Raw genomic sequence first — 17,626 nt, 5'->3', positions numbered from 1 at the left:
CGATGGCCGGTCGCCCTCCACCAAGCCATGAGTCAGGTGTGCAGGTTCCGTCTTGTGGCTCCACTGTCTCCATCAGGTGGCTTCCAGGAGGTCCCTGTGCATCAAGCTGAGGGGAGGGGAGGGGAAAGAGGTTGGGGCATCGTGCATGGAAGGTTTGTAGGAGCCAGTCCTGGAAGTGCTGTGCATCACTTCCACCCACATTCTGTTTGCTAGAACTCAGGGGCGTGGCCACACCAAACTGCAAGGGAGGCTGGGAAACGTAGTCCAGGCAGATGAAGAGATGGGTATGGCGAACAGCTGGCCGGTTGGCCACAGATGACATACTTTTCTGGGAAGGGTGGGAATGAACCCTCACCTGGGATTCGTTGAGGTTTAGGAAGAGAGCGTTGTCCTTCAGGGGCCAGGGGTGGCTGGTGCAGGGGCAGTGGTGGAGCGGGGAGCTCAGGTGGAGGCCTGCTGCAGGGGCAGAAGCAGGCCAGGGAGTTCTAGGCTCTGGCCAGAGGCAAGAAGACACTCCCCCTTCGCCACCCTCAGCAGCCCCCCGCGTGGGGCCTTCTCTTCCCCTCCCCCACCATCCCCCAGACCTGCCTTCCTCAGTTTGTGGGGGGAAAAGAAAAGCGAACAAACCAATTCAAACCAAGGTGGTACTGATCTGCTGCGGCTGCTGAGAAAGTGGATGAGAAAATGAATGTGAAACGCCTAGCAGGGCGCCTGGCACATAATAAGCAAATGCTTAGTAAATAGCTTATTATTCTCAACTTGTGAGTGTGAGTGTGTGTGTATGTGTGTGTGTGTGTGTGTGTGTGTGTGTGTGTTTGTGCGCGTGTGAGGGGGAGGGGAGAGCTAGCAAAGTCCCGCAAATTAATCTACTCACTCTTTCCCTCCCTATCTAATGGTCTCATGACTGAATCACGACCTTCTCTTCAGCAGGGCCTGTGGAAACATCAAAATTGCGTTGGTTGAGTCGGCAATCCTTTGGCGCATGGGTTCATTGCTGAAGGGCAACTTTTTTTATTTATTTATTTTTTTTAATGCTATTCTTGTCTGCTTACATTCTTTTTATGTATGTATGTATGTATGGCTGTGTTGGGTCTTCGTTTCTGTGCGAGGGCTTCCTCTAGTTGCGGCGAGCGGGGGTCACTCTTCATCGCGGTGCGCGGGCCTCTCACTGTCGCGGCCTCTCGTTGCCGAGCACAGGCTCCAGACGCGCAGGCTCAGTAATTGTGGCTCACGGGCCGAGTTGCTCCGCGGCATGTGGGATCTTCCCAGACCAGGGCTCGAACCCGCGTCCCCTGCATTGGCAGGCAGATTCTCAACCACTGCGCCACCAGGGAAGCCCTGAAGGGCAACTTTTAAACCCCTTTGGAGGAGCCCGACACGCCTCTCATGTTCACAGCACCCTGTCTCTCCCTCAGGCCCTCCCCAGCCCCGGGCCCCAGGCTCTACACCCCTCTTGTGCCTTTCCTCCTGCTTCTGGACCGCCCACCCAGCTCATTCCACCATCCCATCTCCTGAAATCCTGCCCCCGTGGCAAGACCCAGTTCACATTGTCACTTCTGGGAGTAAAGGTTTAATGAGTGGAACTCAGGGGTGGAGCAGGTGAGGACAAAGGAGAATTATCATGGATCCTGGTTTGGGGACCACCTCGAGTGTTAGAGGGACGACAGGCGGACTCATTCCTGCTTGCCCACCGTGGGGTGTATGCATGTGTGTGTGTGAACACACGTTCCAGAACTCTTCCCCGAAAGAAAATAGGAAATAACACCTATAATCTTCATCGTCAACTAGCCAGATGTTACACTGCAGCCTTTCCTCCCCATACAGCACCCTTGCATTGTTTATGCTATATTAGCCGCAACCACGATACTTGCTTTAAGATAGAGTGCCTTTCTAGAATTTCCAAAGACTCACCAACCCAAAGATTCTGCAGAGTGCCTTGTTCTGTTCTTGAGAGAGCTTGTCTCCAGGCAGAGGGGTGCTTCTGACAAAACAGAATTCCAGAAAGAAGGCTCCCTGTTGAAAAGACAAGCACTCTCCGCCCTCTTCCTGCATTGTCTGCGTACTTCTCAGGTCGAGGTTACTATTATTATTTTTTTTAGGCGGTATGCAGCTGATGAAGTGAAGTGGCATTTGTTTATTTATTGTTTTTTGGGCCCTGAGTTGGAACACAAGATCACTAGAAGAGAAACTCCCTCTGTGACTCATCCCAGGAACATCTTGCATTCTAGCCAGCACAAATATGATTAAAAGAACTTTCTTGAGGGCCCAAATTATATTCTAGCAAAGGAGCACATTGGCCAGGCTGAGCATCTCTGGAACATTTTGCTTTTGGAAAGGGAGCTGTCTCTGGCCTCGTCATGTGCCTGGCTCTTTATGAGATCTCAAGGCACACTTCTAGCAGATTCCTCTGTGGCTTGGAGATTGTTACCATAACAGAGTGTCTTCTTCACAGGGGTCATAGAAAGTGCCACCAGTTGGGGAAACACCTGGTCGTGGTGGTCTGAATTGGTGACATTTGGGTCGTCACATGATAAGCACTAGAACTTTCCAGGGCATGGCTGGTGTAGCGGACGTGGTTGACATCCTGTCCCCATGCCCTCTCAGAGTGACCCCTAGACTCCAAAGGCTGCTCACTGAAAATACCTGTGGGTTTCCCTCAGGCTTTTTTTTCTTAGTCTCAGGAGTGCACTAGGCCCGCGTGCTGGGCTGGCTGGAAGTGCCAAGGAATTAACACATCGTCCAGGAGCAGCCCTTGACTTGACGTCTGATGGATGGGGGTTGGTGAATAAATGCCCCAACTCCCAGGCAGGTGTTCTCCACTGTCTCCCAGCGTTACCTGTGCAGCTGAGCCCCAGTTGCCCGCCGTGGTAACTAACTTGATAAGTTGGCTTCCTTCCTTTCCAAGTCTCAGTGCTTCACTTCTCTGCTGGTGTTTTCTAGATCTTCTGCCAAAGAAACTTCTTGCAGTCAAGCCAGTCTGTGGAGAAGCCCAAACTAAGATAAGGAGCCAGTTGGGATCATCAAAACCCAACAGCTTTCCCCTCCCCCTCCTTACCGTGTCTGCCACAGTTGGTGGTCGTTAGGCTTCCACCGTGGCTGTGACATTGCAGTAGCATGTGTGCATGGGGGTGCAGTCCTTTGAGACCCCTAACCTCTGCAGAGAAACCTGGTAAGACAGGGACCAGAGCTGGAGGAGGTAGCCAGTTCAGTAACAGGGACCTGTGAAGACAGTTCCAGATATTGCTAAAACCTCTGGACCCGGGAGCCACGTACTCATGTGGTTCCTGATATGTGAACAGCAAGTGTTTGTTGATTGAGTCCAGGAAGGAATGAAGAATTGACTCGCATTCACTTCCTCTGTAAGCTCTGAAGGCTTAAAGGTTGAGGCCATGTCCCATCCCCTTTTTGCACGTCAAGTGCCTTTTAATGGAGCCAGCAAACTTGGTCGTAGCTGTAGGCTCTCATCTCTATGGAGGGATTTCAGGATAAGTAAGATCTCTCCCTTCGGTTGGTGTCTGAAATCGCTCAGTTAGGATTTCATTTCTTTGTCCATAACATTATCACTGACTGAATTAAGTTTATTATACCAACAAAGGAAACATAGTTCTTGAACCTGTGAGTCATAGACCTCATTGAGAATGAGTTTATCAGCTCCATTCTGGAAAACCCACTTTTGATAGAGGAAACCCAATTCTGACTGCCCAAGGAGGGGGCGAGAGGCAGGCAAAGGCGAAGACCAGGCGCCGAAAGAAGACTAATCTGTGTTGTTTTCTATGACTGACAACTCAAGTCATAAGTGAATGTGCTTGGTGGTCTTCAAAGCATGGGAGAAGCTTTCCCCGAATTTGGGTCACCTTTCTCATGTACCTCTAGTGCTGGTGAACAATTCCCTGTTTTCCCTCATTCTACAGGGAAGCTCCACTCCCGCCTCTCCCTCCGCCACGCTGCACAGCAGCCAAGCGGTTGTAGCTCAACAGCGATCCCTTTTGGGCAGCTGAATAAAGCTCATTCAGCGTTTTTCTCACAGCTTTCCTCAGTTTCTCGGTTTTCTCTCTTCCAGCTGAGCAACCTTCTTTCCTTCAACTCTTGCCCAGTTATCTCAGAAAATTCCTCTGCTTTCTCTCTCCCTCTTGTCCTTACCCCATTCCTCTCCTCTTCCACCCCTCCCTTGTTTTTGAGAAAATGCCCCTAATCTTGCAGCTAGGCAGGAGAGGAGAGCTATTTAGGCCCTTCTGTCACGGAGAAAGAAAACTGTAGGTTCTGAAGTGAAATTACGCATCACAGCCAATCAGCGATCACTTTGGAACTTTACAAATGCTCATGAGTCCATATTCCAGACACAAAAGGCTCTGTCCACCTCTTCTTTCTCTCCCAGCCTCTCAGCCTGAATGAGAAGTAGATTTTTGTATTTATTGAATTGTTTTCCCATTGTCTTTCGTTTCCTGTAGGGCAACAGTGTTGTTTTCTATTTTCACTGCAAATGTTCAACATTTCAGCTATGCTGGGGGTTAAGTGAGTTTTTGTGGAAACCTCGCCATCAGATGTAATATTAATTCTATGGTAAATGCCTTCCCAGTTCCTAGCAGCTGATTTTAAAACGAACCTCTGAACAAACAGGGTTTTAACTCAGAAACTGAATGTACAAACCCATTGGGAGCATTTGTAATGCTACTTAAGGCGCTGAGAGGAAATAATAGGCAGTGGATCTGATAATGATGACGGTGATGCTGGTGACAAGGTGACAGTCATGATGGTGATGATGTGATGGCTATGACAGTCAGAATGATGATGATGAAGCTGAAGACGATGACAGTGGTGATGACGATGGTGACAGTAGTGGTGATGATGATGGTAGCCATGTTATTTTTAACATTATCACCAACTTTTTTTTTTTTTTTGGCTGCGTTGGGTCTTCGTTGCTGCACGCAGGCTTTCTCTAGTTGCGGCGAGCAGGGGCTACTCTTCGTTGCGGTGTGAGGGCTTCCCATTGCGGTGGCTTCTCTTGCGGCGGAGCACGGGCTCTAGGCGAGTGGGCTTCAGCAGTTGTGGCATGCGGGCTCAGTAGTTGTGGCTCGCGGGCTCTAGAGCGCAGGCTCAGTAGTTGTGGCGCATGGGCTCAGTTGCTCCGCGGCGTGTGGGATCTTCCCGGCCCAGGGCTCGAACCAGTGTCCCCTGCATTGGCAGGCGGATTCTTAACCACTGTGCTACCAGGGAAGCCCTAGCTGTGTTTTATTGGGAACTTTCTAAGTGCCAGGCCCTGTGCCAGGTACTTTACACTGATTATTTCCTTTCATCCTTACAACCACTCCAGGTCTTCCCCCACCCCAGGTCTTTTTTAAGCTCCATTTTGCACAGAGGGAAACTGAGGCTTAGAACTAACTTGCCCACGGTCACACAGCTAGCAAAGTTAGGCAGAGCTGAAATTTGAACCTAGGCCTGTCTGAGTTCGAAGCTTGTACTTCTGACCACTCTTGGGAGTGGGGGGGCGCGGGGCAGTGCCCAGGTGAGGCTGGCACAGTTTTCATGCCGAGAGTTGGTGAGGGGCTCATGTGCATTAGGATAAAGGGAAAATCTGAACTCCAGTCCTTTGCACCTCGCAAATCTGCACCCCTTCCTTCCAGTGACCCCTCGGAGGGTCTATTTCTGGCACACTAGTCTCTGGAAAATGTCCTGCTAATGACACAGGATTATAAACAGTCCTTTTCCCAGAACAAAAATTTAACCTTTGTATCTCAATCTAATTAGAAGTATTTTCTCTTCCAGGAGCAGGTTTTTTTCCCTCTTTGTTCCTTATTTAAGAGGTTTCTTTATTGCCAGAAAAATCTCCAAACACCATAGCTTTTTAAGATGATAGACGCTGGCGAGAGATCTTGAACATGACCTGTGCTCCTGCACGAGATGGCCACTCCGGCACCAGCACCTGTGGGTGTTCGGGTGCTGTGTGTCCAGCTTAAGGCTCTGGGACCTTGGCCGAGTGCAGGGGTGGACACTCCTGGGCTCTCACAGCCCACATCCGGGTGAGTGTCCGCTGCCACCACCAGCAGTTCTTTCTGATTTTCTCTGGTGATTCTGATCTGTGTCTCTCCCCTTCCCCTGGGCTCACCAAGACTTGAGGAGGGTGCTTCTTTCCTCTTAGTTTCAGGGGCAGCCCTCTCTGGACAGTTAAGTATTTCTCCCCTACCTTAGAGGGGTCCTCGCACTGACATCTCTTCCCATTGCTGTCTAGGGACTGGCATTCTTTTAGAGACTTACTCCTTTACCTCTGCAAGAACTGTGCACCTTGAGGGAGCCCTGTTAGAAGCAGATCGCCCTGGGAGAGTATCAGTTGGCTAATCCTTGGGGAATTGAGCTGAGAGAGAAGACAGTGAGCCTGCGGAGAGAGCAGCCTCAGGGCGGAGGACTAGGAGATGCGCGCCTGGCACGCGGTAAGGGTACTCGGATAGCCTTTGAAAGAATACATACATGAGTGGACGTGAACCTAGTTCTCTCTTCCGGCGCCGCACCCAGGCCTGCAGCCCAAGGGCCGCCATAGGTCCTCTGTGGGCAGGCTGGAGTACTTGGGAGTGTAAAATGAGATCGGAAATGCAAAGACATCTGACAGTCTCCTCCTGGGCCAGAAAGGAACCAGGGCAACCGCGTGGCACCCTCCACAGCCAGACCCCCAGATCCCTCCTGTGCCCTGGTGGAATCCTACCATGTCGTAGGGACGTTTGGCACATCGTGGGTTCCCGACAGCGCTGTGATGTCTTCACCCCACAGACACTGCCCTGCTCTGGAAGTCGAGTCCCAAGAGAGATAAACCATGCTCTGACTGAAGCCGAAGAGGTCTTCTTACCTTCTCCCCTCCTTTTGGCCTTCTCTTCTCCCCTGGCCTGGTTTATAGATGAACCAGAGCTCCCAAAGGAGCCTGCCTCCTTTCTCTAACCTTTCCCTCTTCACCATTCCTGGTGCCTCCCTCCGAGCTGCTCCCCTCACCCACGCTGTGGGCTTTGGAGTTGGGAGGATAGGGAATGGAGTCTTCTCGGGGGTCATGGGAGTGGCCCAGAAAGACCCGCCCCCATTCTGCCCTCCCCGCACCCCTTCGTGCCCTTTCCCTCTTCCGTCCAAGTCTCTTGAATTCCCACACCTCCCCATCCCTCAGGACCCGCAGCAATTCCTAGAAGGCCGGGTTTGACTCCTTCCCGGCAGGCACCACTCACTCGTGGGAGGCCTGAGTTAACTTTCCACCCCACCGTGAGAGGGGGGCAGTACCGCAGGTTACAGAAGAGGAAACTGAGTCCCAGGGACACAAAATGACTTTACCCCAGTCACAAAGAGCTCGTGTGTGTGTGTGTGTGTGTGTGTGTGTGTGTGTGTGTGTGTGTGTGTGTGTCTTGAATCTCATCTTTTACTTCTATTTCAATTTCTTGTCTATTAGGTATCATGGACTTGAGGGTTTATTTCATCTTTTTTATCAAGCTCCTCACCCATCAAACTCTATTTGACAGTTTGATGGTTGAATCAGACCATCCCACATACTTTGGTGTTGGACTCTGGTTAAGGGATACAGACGTAGCAGGGGACCCCTTTGAGTCAAGTGAAATTTGAACCCAAGGCAATGGCTGAGGGACTGCGCTTTTGGAGGAGCGCAGGTCTGAGAGTCTTGCACGCTACAACCTCTGAGCCTCACTCAATCTCTGAACCTCAGCTTCCTGCTCTGCAGAATGTGAGGGGTGGCCTGGGCCAGTGACCCCAGGACTCGTTCAGGCAGGGGGGACCCTTGGAAGTCTCGCTGGGCCTTGGAAGCTCTGTCTCTCCTGCTGAGTTCCAACTTTTTCATGCTTGCACTCCTATCAGAAAAAAAAGAAAGAATTGAACACCCCCTCAACATATGCACATTGTTAAGTTATATATGTCTTCCTGTATTTATTTATTACATATGCCATAAAACAGAAAAATGGGAATAAAAAGGATGAGATGGTCAAATGGACATAAATAAGTTTTATGATGACTTTACCCTGCTCGCCGGGAAGGCCTGGGAGTGCCCTGGTGTCAGTGGCCGGTTTACGATGCTCAGGCTCGCTGCTTCCTCTGCCTGATTGTCTCACAGCTCCCATTTTTCACCAATATCACATCACATCAGAGCTAAGATTTGCACTCAGTCCTCTCTGGCAGAACTCCCCACGGCCGCTGCCCACCTTCCCGAAGGTGAGACTCAGTCACGAGCTGCATGGCCACCACTGTTTTAATAAATGAAGTAACATGTTGGGGAACTCGTTCCCAAAGCTAACCTGGGCGGTCATAGTCCTTTTGGAGGGCCGTGTAGACCTCTGCGTGTAAAAGGCAATCAGCTGTAAGCCAGGTGACTATTTTGTGTATTCTCCGTATTGTAGCCAATTTGGGAATACATTCATGTGATAATTATGTTCACAGCTTCAGTAGAAACGCCCTGTGCTGATGTTTGAAGCTCAGAAAATATAATCACTGGGGCAAGTAATTGACGATTATTACACCCTGTGGGGAGAGCAAAACCATCTTTTACCCAGTTGGAATTACTTCTTAGACATTTAGTGCATATCAGGTCCTGAATGGTGAAACCATATCCACGTTGTATTAAAGGATGAAAGTTATGCTTTGCTCATTTCACTCATAGTAAGTGGCTGGTGATTTTTATACAGAATTAGGTTGATCATTGAGGGTATAGTTTTTTTTTTAGAATTTCTTTTTAATTAATTAATTAATTTATTTATTTTTGGCTGTGTTGGGTCTTCGTTTTCTTTTTTTTTAAAGTATTTGTTTATTTATTTATTTATGGCTGTGTTGGGTCTTAGTTTTCTGTGCGAGGGCTTTCTCTAGTTGTGGCGAGCGGGGGCCACTCTTCATCGCGGTGCGCAGGCCTCTCACTATCGCGGCCTCTCTTGTTGCGGAGCACAGGCTCCAGACGCGCAGGCTCAATAATTGTGGCTCACGGGCCTAGTTGCTCCGTGGCATGTGGGATCTTCCCAGACCAGGGCTCGAACCCGTGTCCCCTGCACTGGCAGGCATATTCTCAACCACTGCGCCACCAGGGAAGTCCGAGGGTGTAGTTTTAAGTGCTGGATCGAAAGCAAGAAATAGATTTAGAATAGGGTGCAGTTGGGAGGGGGAGGATGCTTACAGAGGTCTCTGGGAAGTCAGCCTTGCAAGAAGGAGTGACACCTCACTTTTTCCCGGGGGCGGGGGCACATGGGAAGACTCTGTGACGGCCAGGGTGGAAGTTGAGGGAATTCTGGACTTGATGGCCTTAATCTTTTCTGTGAAGTAAGAAGCAAGATCAGCCACTAAGAAGAAGGTTGGCTGACCAGGTGCCTTGTTCTCTGGCCTTTGGATTAAGGCCATTCTGACTGCACGGTAGAGTCACCTAGGGAATTTTTCGAAACCCCAGTGCCCCGGCTGTGCCCCAGACCAATTAAGTCAGAGTCTTGGTAGTGGGACCCAGGCATCAGGATTTTTTAAAGCTCCCGCGTGATTCTAATGTGTAGCCAAGTTGAGAACCAGAGGCAAGCCAGCACTTGTCAGATGTGAACGTGCACACAGATCATCCCGGGAGCTTGTCGAGATGCAGGTGCTGATCCAGGTGGTCTGGGGTGGGGCTCGAGACTCTGCATTTTTAGCAGGCTCTCAGGTAATGCTGCTGCCGCTCCAAGGACATGGACGATCCAATTCTGGCCTGAAAAAATGATGGCTGCCTACAGGCTCCATAAAAACCAAAGCTGTTGATATTTTACAGTTGGAAAACACATAGTATCAGGATATATTTTTAGAAAATGGATGTCTTTTTTCCAAATAAATTTATTCATTTTTATTTATTTATTTTTGGCTGCTGCGCGCGGGCTTTCTCCAGTTGCGGCGAGCGGGGGCTGCTCTTTGTTGCAGTGCGCGGGCTTCTCATTGCGGTGGCTTCTCTTGTTGCGGAGCTCCGGCTCTAGGCACGTGGGCTTCAGTAATTATGGCTCACGGGCTCAGGAGCTGTGGCTCGTGGGCTCTAGAGCGCAGGCTCAGTAGTTGTGGAGCACGGAGTCTAGGCACGAGGGCTCAGTAGTTGTGGCGCACGGGCTTAGTTGCCCCGCGGCATGTGGGGTCTTCCCGGAACAGGGCTCGAACGCGTGTCTCCTGCGTTGGCAGGCAGATTCTTAACCAGTGCGCCACCAGGGAAGTCCCGAAAATGAATGTCTTAGAGGAAGAAATTGATCTTGATAAAATATCTAGGTGAGGCTGACTTCAGGGGAAGAGGAGGGCAGGTCACGTCTGCAGGCTGTTCGGGCTGAAGGGGGTGTCCCCAGGATCGGAACCAGGGGACTCCAGAACGGCCCGCCCTAGAGCATCCAGGTCCTGGAGGTGGAATCTGCCCAGATCACTAAGACTGCTTCCCCTGAGGCTGAGCTCACTTCCCCGTGACCTCACTCCAGTGGTCCCAGGGCCGTCACAGGGCTCCCAAGCAGCCAGTGGCCCCTGGCTTGTGTCACCACGAGGTGACCCTGCCCACCAGACCTAGGAACCGAGTCCTCAAGCATTTCCTCAGGGGCGCTTGGCGCTGCAGACCAGGGGCCTTGTGGTCGTCTTGATAGTTGTTTCTGTGGTGAAAATGCTCTCAATTCACAGTACAAAATCAAGCCCCTCTCTAGAAGGTGATATAGGGCTCCTGGCATGCCCCCAGGGCTTTTGTCCAAGTTCCCAGCTCAGAAATCAAGCTGTGCGTGAGGCGGTCTCGGGGGCCCTGTCCTGGGTTAGAGCGGGGTTCGCAGTCCCATTCTGAACTTCCTTCAGTTGGAGTTGGTGTGGGCTCCTCAGGGGGTCCCCATGGGATCATTTAGGGTGTAGCTGAGGGTATTAGGGTGAGTGTGTGTGTGTGTGTGTGTGTGTGTGTGTGTGTGTGTAGAGAGAGAGGGAGAGAGAGATTAGGTGTTAAATGCCCACAACAGGGAAATAGATGGACTCTACGACCTAGAGAATAGTCTAAATTATCTGAGTGGTCAACTGTTTTCACTTTTGAAATTAAGCTATAAATGAATCCTCGTCAAAACAATGTCAATCTGTATGGAAGCCTGTAAGGTAAATTGAGTCCTTTGTGCAACGCTCTGGAGGCAGGAGGCCTGAGAGGCAGGCCCGGCTTGCAGGGCACCCAGTGGGGTACAGATGTGGGGCGGGTCACTGACCGACTGCCTGGGAGTTGGGCCCCAGGTTGGCTTCTTCACGAATGTAACTCCTTATCAGGAAAACGGCACACGTGCCGCTTTGCTTTGGTCTTCTTTGTCTGTGTGTGTCAGAGAAACACGGGACCCGAGGATGAATCCATTCACAGGTCACCCCGTCAAACTCTTCCCTGTCCACAAAGTGCTTTCGCATCTACTGTCTCGTCATTGGAGTCCCCCCTGGCTGGTGAAGGTGGGTGCCTGCCATGTTCCCCTCCGTGGCACCCGTGGGCCTGACCCTCTGCTCTCTCCACAACAAGAGCATGGTGACCTCTGTGATAACTGGCCTCCAGTGGGTTTTATTCAGCCTTCCTGGGTCATGGTTTCCTCATCTGTAAAAAAGATCGGGAAGAGGACAGAGATGTCAGCTTTAATGTCCCTGCCAGTCTTGATATGCTATGATTCTATAAATGTGACAAGACGCTGGTTATGAGAACGCCAGGTTGCGAAAGGCCTAGATACTCATTCACGCCCTCCTTTCTGAAAGGATTCACCAGCTACGGATATAAAGATGAGCAAGTGAGAAAGTTGTTTCTCATACTGGCAATGCCAGTATGAGGGGAGGGTCAGGACTAGACAAGGTAAGTTGGGGTCCTGGGGGAGCTCAGTGGGGTTGGGGGAGATCTCAGAGGATGAGACTCCGGAGTCTGACAGGTGAGCAGGAAGGAGTTGGCTGGGTGAAGGTCAAGGCCCGAGAGGGCTCCAAGCTGAGGGGCAGATCCTAGGGACAACGTGCCTCTGGTATCCTTAGATCTTCGTGATAGTTAGACAAGGGGTTCAGGTGGCAATTTTGTGACCCCACAGGTCTCCGAGCTGCTCTGTGCCCTGAGGCTTCTCCCCAGAGTCTCCCATCTGGGGGGCACGTAGGCAACTGGCCACGGGCCAAGAGAGCGAGGGTCTCCAGCAACCGCAGATCCAGATCGCCCACTTCCCCTCCCTTTACGCCCCGCCCCATACCCCCAGGGGTAACAGGTGCAGGCCGAATGGATGGCCGATCTCATTTAAATCCATTTGCAAACAATATTTTGAAAAACCCAAACAAAAGGCTCCCTGCCACCTCTGAAGAAATGCCCCCCCCCCCCCCCCCCCCCCCGCTTGAGCATTACGTGGTGGCTTCTGGGACACGACCTCTCCAGTCAGCATCTGGCTTCTGGCTTGTCCTCAGGGACACGGACTTGCCCTGTGAGCCCTCATCTCACCAGCTGGTTGTCATCCTCAGGGTATCCCTGGGGCTTCCAGCACCGGCTCCTACAACAGTGACACCCACTCCAGCCCCCCAGCTGCCGACGCAGAGTCGGGGTGCCTGCCGTCAGGGTGAAGGAGGGGAGGAGGAGAAGGGCAAAAGAGGGGAAGAGCCCCCGGGAGGCGGGAGGGTGCTTGATGAAGGCAGTGTAGTCCTGGGCCCCACGTGGTACCTGATGGCGAGCGGGTGCTCAGTCCCCGGTGGGGACCGGCGGGCGGCGTCTCAGCAGGCCCCTAGGTGAGGGACTGGGGCTGCTTCCCGGGCCTGCTTGGCTCGGTCATCAGGCAGGTCCAAAGCTGTCATGTGGGAGGAGGCAGGGGTGATAGTTCGGCCCTTGGCCCCTGAGATGCCACGCACCGCCACCTGCATCCTGGCCTGTCCCGCATCCCATCTGGCCCCGGCCCCCTGTTCCCAGAGGCCCCGGCAGGGGGTCTGATGGCAAGAGTTTAAAGCCACTGAGCGCCCCCTGTGGGAGGAGCAGGGCCCTGTGGGAGGCACCCTCACCTGGCAGGATGGCCTCCGCATACTCTGAGCGGGAAGGTTCTGGAGGATTCGCAGTCCTAGAACCGGGGCCAGGCAGGGAGAGGAGTGAGGCTGCGGGAGGAGACGCGAGCCGCCGCCGGAGCTGAAGGTGTGTGCCAGGAGCAGGTGGGGCAGGCGCTGAGACGCCTGCCGTCCCGCCCTCGGCGACGTGACGGCGGGTTGAGGGAGGCGGAGAGGGAGGGAGGCCGCCACGTTTGGAAGGCGGACACGTGTAGCCTGTTATGAGAAAGCAGCCTCACAGCTGGGCAATCCCAAACCCGCGGGAAACACAGAACATGACTTCTTCTGGTGACCTGCCTCACAGGCCCTCAGAAGCCACTCAGATGGGCGGCCGTGGGTGCCTTCTCTGACCGCTGCCGTCCCTGTCCTCAGCAGCCCCGCCCAAGCTTCCCTTCAGCCTTTTGCCACCCCGCCCTGAGTTCTGGCCACTGTGAGGGGCAGGGCGACCCTTCTGGAGGAGGCCCTGGGCGCTCAGGGCCTTCGAAGGGCTGTCCGTGAGTGGCCGGCAGAGCTCTGTCCTGCCGAGGCTCATGCCCTCCTGGCTTCACTCTGGGGCCTTCTCATGCTCGCCAGTCTCTGTCCGATCAACGCGTGCACCCCCGGTAGGCGCTAATCCCCATGAAAGCGGGAGCATCTCCAGCCCCCAGCAGAGCGTTGGGCAGGCAGTAGGCATTCAGCAAATTGATTGGTTGGATGGATGAATGAATGCATGGAAGAATCAATGAATGGTGTATTGGAGGCATGGCATTTTCTGGGCTGAATCAGGGAGCGCTCCTCTCAGGAGAAACCAGGCCCTTCAGCTGGGGCAAGCCCCCTCGGCCTCGCTGGGGACAGGCTTCCTCCCTACTCTGCCCCAAGGGCATCATTGGCCACCACGCTGGGCCACTTCGTGATCATTTCTGGAGCGCACCCTGCCCCTAGGGAGCTGGGCTCTGGTGCCCTCCCTCAGAGGCTCCGCAGTGTGCCCTGCCGAGGGCATCCCTCACCATTCCTCCTCCATAGCGTTGTTTGCACAGCATCCTTCCCCTTGTCCGCCCCTCCTCCTGCTTCAGAGAAACTCCTTGTTCTGTGCATTTGACACGTTGTGATTGTCCGGAAATGTCACAGAGTTGTTCATTTCTTAAAGCTGCCTTCCTGTAGTGAGGCCTCATTTGTTCACTTCTAATCCCATGGTGTGCTGGGCCGCCTCTCTTGTTTTGGAGGTTGTGTTGGTAATTTCGGGGTGAGGAGAGAAGGGCAAGTTGACCACAGGACGAAAGTCTAGACAGCTCAGACAGGTGAGGTCAAGAATCGGAGTTGCCCAAGGCCTGCCCAGCAAGACTGAGGATTACTGAATTATTATTGAGCCCAACCAGACTCCAGGGCTGCACAGATCCCCGAGTTAGACATGGTGCCTGCCTTCTCCATGGTAACAAGGCTAAATATGGACGCGTTTCCATGGAGAGCCATATCGCAGCTGCAGCCCTGCTTCCTCCAGGAAGCACCGGCGCTGGGCTTCTTTGGCTTCTCAGGAGGTGGCCAGTGGTGCCGCGGACATCAAGAAAGTATATCTCACCTTTGAGGATGTTTGTTTCCAGCAGGGGTTCCATTTCCCCAGCCCTAGATTCATCAACATCTGTTCCTCTTGGCAGCTAGAAGTTAGGAGAGACAGGTCACGGGTCAGACAGACGGCATGGGGAAAGTGACGCTGGACCCAATGAGCATTCGTGCAAGTTATCCTGTCTTCACCTTGCTCCTCGGAGTGGCTTTTCCTATTACAGGAGGAAAGGGGGTGTCACTGGTTGGAGGGAGACAACTGTAATGAGCCTTGTATAAATACACTGCTGTTCCTCTCATCAAGCCTCTTTTGGAAGAATTATTGCTGCTACAAAGAGTTTTTTAAATGCTTTCCATAACTGGCATGGCCCCCTTCCAACTTCATACAATATTCTAAAGTGACAGGGTTCTATTTTTTTTCTTAAAGGAAAGTACGTCTTTGCTGCATATTTGAATTTGAACAAGTCCAATCCCCGCATATCTTAACTGTCCGATAGAACAATGTGGAATGAAACTTTGTGTTTGTTGCAGGCTAAACATATAAGCTGAGTGAGTATTCGGCTTCACAATACTCTGTTTAACCTCACTTGGCTATTTAGTCATTACGTCATCTGTGTTTATAGTTTAATCGTCTGTTAAATTGGGGCTGTCCACGCACAGCTGATCGTATGGGTGTGTTCGTATATATTAGGAAATATCTGTAACATGTATGTATACACAGAGAGATGGGTGTGCTCTCCGGTTAACTAAGATGTGGAAACTTTTAGAAGATGTAGAGAGAGCTCTCAAGGCAATTATAAATAGTCTCGGAAGGAAGATTCATATGGTGTGTTCTGTGTTGCAGGCCGAGTGGCATCAGAGCTGAGTGATGGACGATCTGCAGTCCCAGAACCTCTCCATGGACATGAGCGACTCCTCCCCTGCCTTGACCAATAACAGACTGGAGAATGGCATGGCCCAGCTGATTACCACTGAGGCCTGGAACATCAACTCCACCGACCTGGTAAAGAAGGCCCTGGTGACCGTGCCGGCCCCGTCCATTCTGAACCCCCCGGCTGAGTCCCAGAGCGGCGTGGCTCTGAAGGTAGCGGCCACTGTGCTGCAGCCCCTGTGCCTCGGGGAGAGTCCGGTGGTGATGCCCATTCACATGCAGGTGGAGGGCAGCTCCGCGCCAGAGCTCAACCCTAACGGCAACGCCACTTACGTCATGACCACACAGGGCCCCGTGCAGCTGCCGGTGGTGCTGGAGCAGCACGTCTTCCAGCACCTCAACTCCCCTCTGGTCCTGCCACAGGAGGCCCCGTGCTCCTCCAGCGCCATCCACAACAACCTCTTCCAGGGAGCCGAGGACCCCGAGGCCCAGCCCCAGCTCCTGGACCTGAGGATCCCCAGCCAGCCGCAGGAGCCCACATTGCCCTTCGAAGCCGTGCTCCAGAATTTGTTTCCTTCGCAGGGCACTCTCGGCCCTCCACCCTGCCAGCCTCCTCCGGGATACGCCCCTGTGCCCCCCCAGCCCTTTAACTCCCCCTTGTCCCCCCTGGTCCCGCCAGCCACCCTCTTGGTTCCCTACCCTGTGATCGTCCCCTTGCCTGTGCCGGTCCCCATCCCCATCCCTATCCCGGTGCCTCAGAGTCCTGAATCCAAGTTCAGCCCCAGCTTCCGAAAGCCACCATCTTCCTTCGGCCTACACCCCTTCAAAGGCACCCAGACCCCTCTCCAGAAGGAGGAACTGAAGCCCTTCGACCTCCTCCCGCCGAGGGAGTACTTCCAGCTCGGCCGCCACACCGTCATCAAGATGGGGAGTGAGAACGAGGCCCTGGATCTCTCCATGAAGTCGGTGCCCTGGCTCAAGGCTGGCGAAGTCAGTCCCCCGATGTGCCAAGATGCAGCCCTAGACCTGTCACTGGCAGCCCACCGGAAATCTGAGCCTCCCCCTGAGACATTGTATGACAGCAGCGGGTCAGTGGACAGCCCAGGTCACACTGTGATGGAGGAACTTCCCAGTGGCACGGAAGTGCCCTTTGCCCCCGCCACGCCCCACGAGGCCTCAGCCGTGATGGATAGTCACATGGGCAGCAGCGACGCCGCCGAGCCGCCCAGCCAGCCCAGCGGTGAGGTCAAGGCTGAAAATAACATTGAGATTGTGAGCGAGTCCCAGGCGGCCAAGGTGATCGTCTCCGTGGAAGACACTGTGCCTACCATCTTCTGTGGCAAGATCAAAGGCCTCTCGGGGGTGTCCACCAAAAACTTCTCCTTCAAAAGAGAAGACTCCATGCTTCAGGGCTATGACATCAACAGTCCAGGAGAAGAGTCCATGGGAAACACGGAGCCCCTTAGGAAACCCGTCAAAAACCGGAGCATAAAGTTAAAGAAAGTGAACTCCCAGGAAATACACATGCTCCCAATCAAAAAACAACGGCTGGCCACCTTTTTTCCAAGAAAGTAAATAATGGCTTTTTAAAATTTTTATGATTATAATATGGGGAAAGGTGCATTGGTTTTATAAAAAGGCATTTAAAACAAATTATCTTTGTTAATTATTTTGGGGAGTAGCTGGGAAGCGGGAAGGCAAATTGGCTCTAGAGGCCCTGTAAGCAAGTTTCATTTTCTTTTTTAATTTTTGACTTTTCACAAATGAGTAAATAAGAGCAACCTATTTTTCAAGCAGATTGCACATTTTTTGCAGCTTTAATGGAATATTGGGTGAATCAGAGGGGTAAAAAAGCTATTTTCATTGCCACAAAGTGCTTTGATGATGTAATACCTAATAAAGGGTAGGATGAATATTTCACAATAAATGTTTGTTTGCACTAACCGGTTGCAGTATTCTATCATTTATAAAATCTGCATTCCTGAGCTGGCATGGTTTGGCCAAAACTGTCGCTTGTGAAGCACTGCAAGTTATCCGTGTTTAGAGACCGAAGCTCTTCAGGCATATTGGGCAAAGAAGAATCATATTGGCCTATGTCCTCAGAAAAGGAGGATTAGGGGCAGGACAGGAATAAAGATGCAGACATAGAGAATGGACTTGAGGACACGGGGAGGGGGAAGGGTAAGCTGGGACGACGTGAGAGAGTGGCATGGACATATATAC

The 17,626-nt window shown here is 52.4% G+C and overlaps 1 protein-coding gene across 1 annotated transcript in view; it reads left to right on the top strand.

Moving 5' to 3' along the window:
* RAI2 (retinoic acid induced 2) overlaps positions 1–17,346 on the top strand; it is a 60,552-nt gene extending 43,206 nt beyond the window's left edge. The window contains exon 2 of the mRNA XM_068533246.1: positions 15,377–17,346. Within this exon, the coding sequence (XP_068389347.1) occupies positions 15,401–16,978 (1,578 nt within the window). The 5' untranslated portion in view covers positions 15,377–15,400 and the 3' untranslated portion in view covers positions 16,979–17,346. The remainder of the gene's footprint in view (positions 1–15,376) is intronic.
* Positions 17,347–17,626: the final 280 nt, after the last annotated feature.

Source organism: Eschrichtius robustus, chromosome X, assembly GCF_028021215.1.
Source record: "Eschrichtius robustus isolate mEscRob2 chromosome X, mEscRob2.pri, whole genome shotgun sequence".
Taxonomy (NCBI): Eukaryota; Metazoa; Chordata; class Mammalia; order Artiodactyla; family Eschrichtiidae; genus Eschrichtius; species Eschrichtius robustus.
This window is presented reverse-complemented; position numbering and strand designations above follow the sequence as displayed.